At 38.9% G+C, this 8351-nt stretch overlaps 2 protein-coding genes across 2 annotated transcripts; one reads left to right on the forward strand and one right to left on the reverse strand.

Moving 5' to 3' along the window:
* Positions 1-339: 339 nt before the first annotated feature.
* Positions 340-4351, reverse strand: zp3f.2 (zona pellucida glycoprotein 3f, tandem duplicate 2). Its single transcript, XM_084732100.1, has 10 exons — positions 4210-4351; positions 3943-4127; positions 3766-3869; positions 3593-3684; positions 2437-2617; positions 2246-2351; positions 2075-2163; positions 1026-1117; positions 846-931; positions 340-720 (listed from the first exon to the last, which is right to left on the reverse strand). The coding sequence occupies exons 1-10, from the start codon at positions 4349-4351 to the stop codon at positions 706-708; spliced, it is 1092 nt and encodes a 363-aa protein (XP_084588226.1). The 3' UTR covers positions 340-705.
* A 981-nt stretch (positions 4352-5332) lies between these two features.
* nedd8l (NEDD8 ubiquitin like modifier, like) lies at positions 5333-7812 on the forward strand. The gene is made up of 4 exons (XM_084732499.1): positions 5333-5489; positions 7044-7091; positions 7183-7265; positions 7371-7812. Exons 1-4 carry the CDS (start codon positions 5472-5474, stop codon positions 7492-7494), a joined length of 273 nt encoding a protein of 90 aa, XP_084588625.1. The 5' UTR covers positions 5333-5471; the 3' UTR covers positions 7495-7812.
* Positions 7813-8351: the final 539 nt, after the last annotated feature.

Consider the following 8351-nt stretch of genomic DNA (forward strand, 5'->3'; position numbering starts at 1 on the left):
TGCAGGCTTAAGTGACCCAAATGTGATTTGTCAGAATTTTCCTTTGAATTACAAGTTACCAAAGTAAATTACATAATGACAACTTTGACATTGAGCTGGAACACTTGCTGCTTTAGTGTGTATAATCATTAAGTCAGAATTTAAGGACTTGGTCATTCACAGCTGGAGTTGGAGGAAGAATCGAAGCAATTCGGTAGAGGAAATATGGCTCCGTCCCAACTCAGGGGCTGGATGCTCTAAATCATGCAGGCCATAAAGATGGTTCCAAGGACCTGAAGGCTATATTATAATTGATGGCCTCAGTGACATAATTCATTGGTCCTTTAATTGTAAAGCCAAAATCTGAAATTTATTGGAGTCTATAACAGTGCAGCAGGTTACAGCTCAGACTGAGACACACATTATGGGACTAAAACTTAAATATAAAGTCCAGATACGTATTAATTTCATTCCCTTAAGTTGTGATGACATTATGGGAAACTAAAGAAAAATGGCAGTTATCAAGCACTGTTTTGTTCCAGGAAAAGCAGGACAAAGATACTGCTATCAAATGCAATAAAACAAAATTTCAACAGCAGTTTACACCAGGTTTATTTGTACAGATGTTTAATATGGGTGTGTCATGTTGGGATTACCACTGCAGCTTCAAATGAATCTGCAAACAAGTTAAGATCTCATGAAGATTATGTCCCGACATCTTGTCAGTCAGGAAGCTGAGGCCTGTAAAGAAAGGGTTGAAAAATTAAGTCCTCGTGTCCAGCGTTTAACAAAACTTACATTTTCAGGACAGAGGCCTTAAACTCGATGCCTTATTACACCCAAAAGTGAACTGCTGCTGCAAACACCTGTGGTACGTTGTGAGACTTTGAATCAGATGGATCCACGATGATCAGGGGTCCCAACACAGACTTGTGACTGAAGCCGAGAGATTCTGCCGAAGGGAGAAAAAAAAAAACAAAAATGTGACTTCATGAGGAAAAAAAGGACCATCTGAGAAAATATTCAGGTCTACAGAAAAGTGATACCCCTTTCAGTTCCTCTCTTGGAGCGGGATGTGCAGGTTGAATCACAGCAGCTACAGAGGGCACTCCGAGAGGGGTCATCGAGTAGTTCCCAACTGAGGAGCAATAACAGTGAGTCATTGCATCAGCATGATGTTGAATGAACAATTTTTCACACAGAAAGGCATATTAAACCTGGTCCCTATTTATATATATTGAGGTCTAAATGACCTACAAGCTCAATTTTTGGAATTGGTTCAGCTGATCACTTCAGCCAGGCACCGCCCTGCCATGTAATCCTTTAGCATTAATGTGTCCATCAAACTAAGTCCGTGAAAAGTGCTTGTTTTTGCTAATGACAAGCTCAGACTGTTATTCTAAGGAAAGATCTTCTCAGACAGCCCTTTCCAACGGGAACTGCACCAGTCTGAGTGTGCTGTTCAAAGCCAGACTCCTTGACCAAAAAAAGAAAAAAGTTTGCAGAACAGCTCCTGTTATGCGAGGCAAAATTAAAGTATTTGTCAATGGTGTCAGGTGGCTTTTAGGACAGTTATAAGAGCCGTTTCTGGATTTTAAAAGAAAGTATTTGACTCTACAGAGAGATCTCTGTAGAGATCCTACTGATAATGTTAGACACTTAGGACAATCTGAACCTGTCAGTAACAAAAATAAGATCTAGTGGACATATATTGCCAAGCATATTCGTCATCATTGGGTGGCATTTTAGACCCTAAAATATGTAAAAAAAATATTTTAGTTGGCTTCTTTGAAGAAAACCATTGTACAAGCAATTAGTAAGCTGTCAGATAATGTGTTGAATAAAACAATGTTTCCATTCAAAATGTAGTGCAGTGAATGTAACCTGTAATAAATGTTTTACACAAGCAAACAGAATCAATATAACTTGTGTCTGTATATTATGTTTGGTGCAATTAGCCTAGTTAGCAAAGTTCAATATACCACTACTGGTGGCAGTCACCAAGAAAGTTACATCAAATTAACTGGCTTTGAACAAGAAAGAAACTAGGCAGACTTTCCCCAAATGTCAAACTGTTCCCTTAATCCAAGATTACCTCTCCATTTCTTTTATGTAGTGGCAGGCTTTCTTGCTTTCATTAAGAATTTCAGGATCCCATGCAACCAGATTACAGTGAATGTACACCTGAGGAGCACAGCAAACTTAATCAGAATCTGTTATGAACAAAATATTCCTTTATAGTGGCAGTTAAAATGAGCACTCTCACCTCCTGTCCAGGCTCAAACATGAAGGACTGCAGGTAGAGGGTGAGAGCAGATGAGTGGTACCGAGAGAGGAACATAGAGTTTGCCCTCACACTCTCCAAAAGACACCTGCAGAAATTTATATCTCAGATTAGCAATAAGATTTCTATTCTGGAGCCATCATTGGAAAGACTATCCAGCATCTGAAGCCTACCCCTTGTTGCTGATGATGGGGTAAACCTGGCTGCCAGGCTGCAGCTCTGGTGTAGTGGCTGCCACACATTCATCCATTAGCAGCAGCAAGGGTTGATGGGACTTCTGTTCCACTGCTGCCCATATTGGCATGAAGGAGCCCAAGGGGATGACATTTGTCTTTGCTACACCTGTTAACTCCTCTGTAGGGAAAAGCAAACGTGTCCTTAAACTTCTCATTAAGTCAAAATCAATGTTTAGGTATTTTTTTTTTATCATGTACTGCACTGTAGATCACCCACACACCAGTATCTGATGGCTGGACCAACAATGACAAAAAAGACAAATATTAATGAGCTTTCAGGGTCTTTTCCTGGAAAACATACAGTTGACTCATATACTAAACTTGCAGCCAATAAAAGGCTGGAGGGAGAAGAACCAGGCTCAGCAAGCGCCCAGTGAACACAGCCTCAGAGCCTGACAGGGAATACAGTACCGAGGTCTTTTATAGAGTTTCCTGGTGGAAAGACTGCTTTAGCACTAACTGTTGTTAGCTTGGTTAGCTGTGACTCAGCCCCAGGGAGCTGGGAGCCAAATCCAGCAAGAAAACCACCTCGGTGCTGTAGCCTACTCCCACAAACTGACCTTCATTGGTCTCTGTGGCCATTTTGGTCCTTGTCTGGCCGTGTTTGCTTGGAGCTCTCAGTCCAGGAAAAGGCTGCTAATAGGACCTAATGTTGCCGGTTTTACAGGAAAACTGTAAGCAATAAAGCCTCGGCTAGCCTTTTCATATGAACTTGAAGGAAAAATTCAGCATGTTGATGGTAAATGTAGTCAGTTGAAGAAATAAATTCCTCAGTGTGTGCCACTGACCAGGAAAGTAAAGTTCTTTTGCTGCAAAATCTATTTCAGCTTGGATTTCCAGTCTCCTCTGGGTTGCCAGGGGCATGCTAGTTGAGTATTTCTGTCACCCAACACTATGTTTTGGCCAACAAAATAATAGCTGTAGATTTGGGTGGTGATACAAAAGCTCATGCACAACTCTTTCTTGGTCACTATAACAAGCACTGAGGAATTCATTGCTTCACTTGACTACATTTACCATCAGCACTACATGAAAAGTGTAGAATTTTCACCTTTAAGTATCCACATGTCTCATAGGTAATATGAGAACTCACCATTGAGGAGTGCCATGTGGAAGATGAGCCCGCCTCGACCTTCAGAAATGCCTGATCCAGGGTTCAGGAAAGGGGGAACCCAACCCTCAGGTCTAAAACATAACGGGAACGTTTCTCAGCTTATATTTCAGCTTTAAACTGGAATTTCATTTTAAAAAAGATGCTATTTTTACCTTTTATAAACACACTCAATGGGATACACAAAGGCAGCAGGCTTCGACTTTGTTTGCGGCCTGTAAGTCAGTTCATTTTGATAGAAGAGATGTTTTCCTTTCATCTGCAGAAAAGCAGGTTATTACGACACCAAAGAGGTTGAAATGTATTTTAGTTAAATATAGCATTTACATTACCAGTTTCTTAAATTTGCAGTCAGAAAAGTGGTAGTTGAAGTGTGCTTCCCCCTCTCCAGTGGGCAGAGTCTTCAGCTGAGATGGCATGCAGCTTCCCAGGAAGAGACGAGCTGCATGTGGCACCAGATCGGCACCGACCTTCCATGTGATTTTCACAGAGTCTTTTGCACAGACTACGTTGATCTCTGCAAACAAATTTTCATGATTAAACCTTTTTTAAAACATACATGAGGTCGTCACATTTCTGCACGTATGTGCAAAGAATACCTGCATCGGCAACAGTTGTTGCGAAAACAGCCAAGACTATCACACCCAGGTATAAATGAGTCACCATGACTGAATGATCCAGATCAGACTGGAACTGACACAATTTAAAGACTTCCTGCCAAATTAGCTGAATGATCAACATGTGTGTCAGAACAGGGCAGCGTCAGGTCAGTTTCTACAGAAGCAAGCTGGAGTGTTTAGTGCATTCTCACCATTTCATATGTGTTGTAGGGTGTTCGTTTTGATTCATTCAAAAACAGAGGTGGAACTTAAGTAGGTACATTAAGCCAAGTACTGTGCCTGAGTACAACTTTTAATTTATTTCTTCTATCAATGTACTTTACCATACTTTATATGGAGGAGTGTTATATGGGGAAACAAATGAAAGGAGGAAGAGTTGTTTTATTTTGCACTTTGTGAATAAAGATTAAACAAAGTATAACTTTCATCCCTGGAATAAGAAAAACTAAATCAGAGGAGGATTTTTTTTATTATTATTTTGAGAATGAAGTTGAAAAAACTTTTGAGAATAAAGTCAATACAGTACTTAAAATCAGTTTTAGACATTTTTACTTTATTGTCACCATTTCAGTTTTATTCTCAATATTTCAACTTTATTCTCAAAATGAAAAAAATACATTTCCCTCCTGTGATTGCCTGGCACAAATTCTTTTATTTCGTTTTTCCTCTTATGCCTGGCCCTAATACTGTTCCATGCAGCTAGTTACTCATTACTTTACAGATTAGTTTACACACAAAACATTATGTTCCTTAAACAGAACAATCATTCAAATTAAACTACTCCAAAGCAAGTTAAAAAGTTAAAATTAGCTCAGCTTCGACCAGATGCAACATTAAAATACTTACATGTTACTGCAACAGTAAACATGACCCAATAATATAAAAGCATTCTGAAAGTGTAGCTTTATTTAGCTACTAATCCTTTAATTCCTTCAATTGACTATTAAAAAAATCTGTCTATAGGAAAACTTGTGAGCATAGAAATACAGGTTTTTAAAATTATTTTACTGAGTTTCGTTTCGTTTCGTTTCGTTCAGTTTAGTTTTATTTTATAGCTGATTTGTTTTTATCGAGCGGAACCACTGTTCTGTAGGGTTTGTCACGTCCGGAGCGCTTGACATTGCACACAGGAAGTAAATTCAAGTCAGCCAGACAAGTGGTTCTAATTCGCTGGTATATCTAGTGTTTTGGTCAGTAAACAGTTCATATCGTTTTGAATTGTGAAATATCGATTATCCAACATGCTGATCAAAGTAAAGGTAAGACCATTGTTTTATCTACGCCTCCATTTTTCCGCCGGTGGGCTCATAACTGCTGTTGTTGAGCAGCCCGCTAACATCACTCGCCGGTTCGCTAATTTATTTCTGGGCCGAGAGGCAGTAACTTAATCTGTTTCAACATATATACCGTTCTGTGCTGAAACAGTTTAATGTCTGCTTGTGTTTTTGTCTCAGTATCAAAAGGAGCTGCCAACTAGCTATAGACACGCTGGTCTTTGGAGATACTTGTCGTCATTCAGTAGCTAGCCTGTGTTATTTGATAGGTTGCTAACCAACCATAGCAGGTTAGCCAATTCCTCGGCCAGTCTTACAACTAAATAGGACTAAATGATATGATCATAATAAAATATCACCATATTCTTGACCACATACCTCCGTTGATAGTTATTGATTGATTATTCTTTTAAGGCTGACTATTGGTGCTTTCAGATAATACTGATGTTTTGAGATTTTTGATAAATGATCATCAGTAATGCGTACATAATGACCAAGTGGGTAAAGGCAAATAATACAATAACTAATAAGTCTGGTAAGTTCATAAAATAACATCACTTTACTGTAATGCAGCCTATAAAACCAGGCAGAGACAACACTTATGCCATATCACGATATAAAGAAATCCAGAATCTAAAACTATATCCTATATATACGTAGTTAGTTCACCATCATAGAGACGTAAAGAAACCTGAAAATATTTACATTTTCAAGAAGCTGAAATCAGGACTTTGGATGTCTCAAAATAGTTGGTAATTATTTCAGTGGTCGATTAATGGTTGCAGCTGTAAAATGGATTAGCGTCCTACAGATGATACTACTGGTCAGAGTGACTGTAACGTTAAATTGATTACTCTCATAGTGAAACAACAGAAAAATAATCAGTCACTTTGGTTGATTATTAGGCCAAAATGCAATACATTATCAGGTTCCAGCTTTTTTCATTCTTGTAGACTGAGAGGCTGAAACTGATTGTTTCCATTATTGATATTTTCTACCATAAATGACAAAGACATGCAGTAAATCCTCACATTTAAGAATCTGGAACCAGCAAGTGTTTTTGCTTGATATTCTTCTGATGGACTAACTGATTAATTGACTAATCAATGCAGCTGCAGTAACCTGAATATCTTTGAGTTTGGACTGTTTTGTCAGCCAAAATAAGACACATGAATGCGTCACACTGGGCTCTGGTGCATTGCAACATACAAGTTTAACTATCTTCTGATGTTTTATAGACTGGATATTCATCTAAGAAACGTGGGACTTATTAGTTAATAATGAAAATGTCATTAGTTGCAGCCTTAGGTGGAACAAATATCCCTATCTAAATATCTCTGTGCCCTTTTTGCTGCCAAAAATAATGTGTGGCTATGTTAAAACATTTCCAGAGTCAAATATAGCTGAAATTCCTGATTAGGTCACAGATTTTAACACGGGTGAACCTCTGTTGAAAAGGTCTATTTTTTCAGTGAATTTTGCCTTGTGTTGATGGAAAAGTTCTGTTGCAGCTGGTATCATTTTAACATTGTGTTTCAGACTCTCACTGGAAAAGAAATAGAGATCGACATTGAGCCCACAGACAAGGTAAAATAGAATTGTTCCTATAAAATAGAAAAAGGACACGTGTACTTACGAGTGTATCATTTCTAAATGTGTTGTTTGTGTGTAAATGAAGGTGGAGAGAATTAAAGAACGGGTGGAAGAGAAGGAGGGGATCCCCCCGCAGCAACAGAGACTCATCTACAGTGGAAAACAGATGTGAGTTCCTCCATCTTGAACTTTTGTGCTCTGTAGTCTGTCTAGCTTTCCACGAGTCTTCTCTAAACCATGATGCACTCTGTCCTGTGTTCTTTTTGCTCTCAGGAATGATGAGAAGACAGCTGCAGACTACAAGATCCAGGGTGGCTCAGTGCTCCATCTTGTGCTGGCGCTAAGAGGCGGCTCGACACTCCACAGTCCCTGCATACACCTTTCCTCCTCATCATGAGTGGCTGTTGTGAAGGGGCCAGCTGAGTGCCAACGCTTTAGGTGTCTGTCACAGTCTAACCATGTTACAGCACAGAGATCTGAAATCCCACGCTCCCACCAGGCCGACGCAAACAAAAGAAAAAAAAAATCAATCAACAACAGCAGAAAAGAAAAGAAAAAGAAAAGGACGTTCTGTTTCCTGTGTAGATGTTTTTTTTGTAACCCCACATTGGCTTTCTGAGTTTGACCCGTTGATGCAGGCACCCATGCAGTACAGGAGACAGTTTGAGAACACTGTGGTCTTTTTGCTTGTGAATAAATGCTGAAGTTGAGTCACTGCTGAGGATTCTGAAAACTGATTTTTATTAGAAAATGACATGAAACAGATGATTTAAAGACAGTTTATACAACTGACAGAATACTCATCCTGGTCTTGTCTTTACAGTTTAGTTAATGTAGATGAACTGAAACAGTCTGGTTGCACTGACATCCACTGAAAGCACCGTTGCTGATATCCAGTATCCAGAGTTTGTTTTTAATTGAGGTCATTATGAGATGAGTTTTCAAATGAAGCTGATTTCTGTCCTTCTACAACAAAGGGTTGTATTATTAGAGATTTTTCAAAGAGTTCAAACTCTTCTAATTGTGCTCATATACTTAATATGTAAAATATACATCTTGCAGACAGTATCATGCCTATTGTTTTTCTTATATCGCTGTACACAGTCTACAGAAAATAAAATAACTCAGGAGCCTCTGTAAACAATAGGCAGGGAGATACTGTGCAGGAAAAGCAAGTGTTGCTTGAATGGGTGGGATAAAACCATTTTTATATGACTAGATCACTTTAAAAAATTTGGCCTCCAAAACTAAATA

This window comes from Lutjanus erythropterus, chromosome 12 (genome assembly GCF_056507025.1).
Source record: "Lutjanus erythropterus isolate fLutEry1 chromosome 12, fLutEry1.hap2, whole genome shotgun sequence".
NCBI lineage: Eukaryota > Metazoa > Chordata > Actinopteri > Lutjaniformes > Lutjanidae > Lutjanus > Lutjanus erythropterus.

Excerpts from the sequence above, each read along its gene's own strand:
- zp3f.2 (XM_084732100.1), bottom strand. The coding sequence starts at position 4,351 with ATGTTGATCATTCAGCTAATTTGGCAGGAAGTCTTTAAATTGTGTCAG. Across the intron at positions 2,618-3,592 it reads CCACATGGCACTCCTCAATG|AGGAGTTAACAGGTGTAGCA; the intron begins GTGAGTTCTCAT and ends TTTTCCCTACAG. Across the intron at positions 2,164-2,245 it reads TGTTTGAGCCTGGACAGGAG|GTGTACATTCACTGTAATCT; the intron begins GTGAGAGTGCTC and ends TGTGCTCCTCAG.
- nedd8l (XM_084732499.1), top strand. Across the intron at positions 7,092-7,182 it reads ACATTGAGCCCACAGACAAG|GTGGAGAGAATTAAAGAACG; the intron begins GTAAAATAGAAT and ends GTGTAAATGAAG. Across the intron at positions 7,266-7,370 it reads ATCTACAGTGGAAAACAGAT|GAATGATGAGAAGACAGCTG; the intron begins GTGAGTTCCTCC and ends TTTTGCTCTCAG.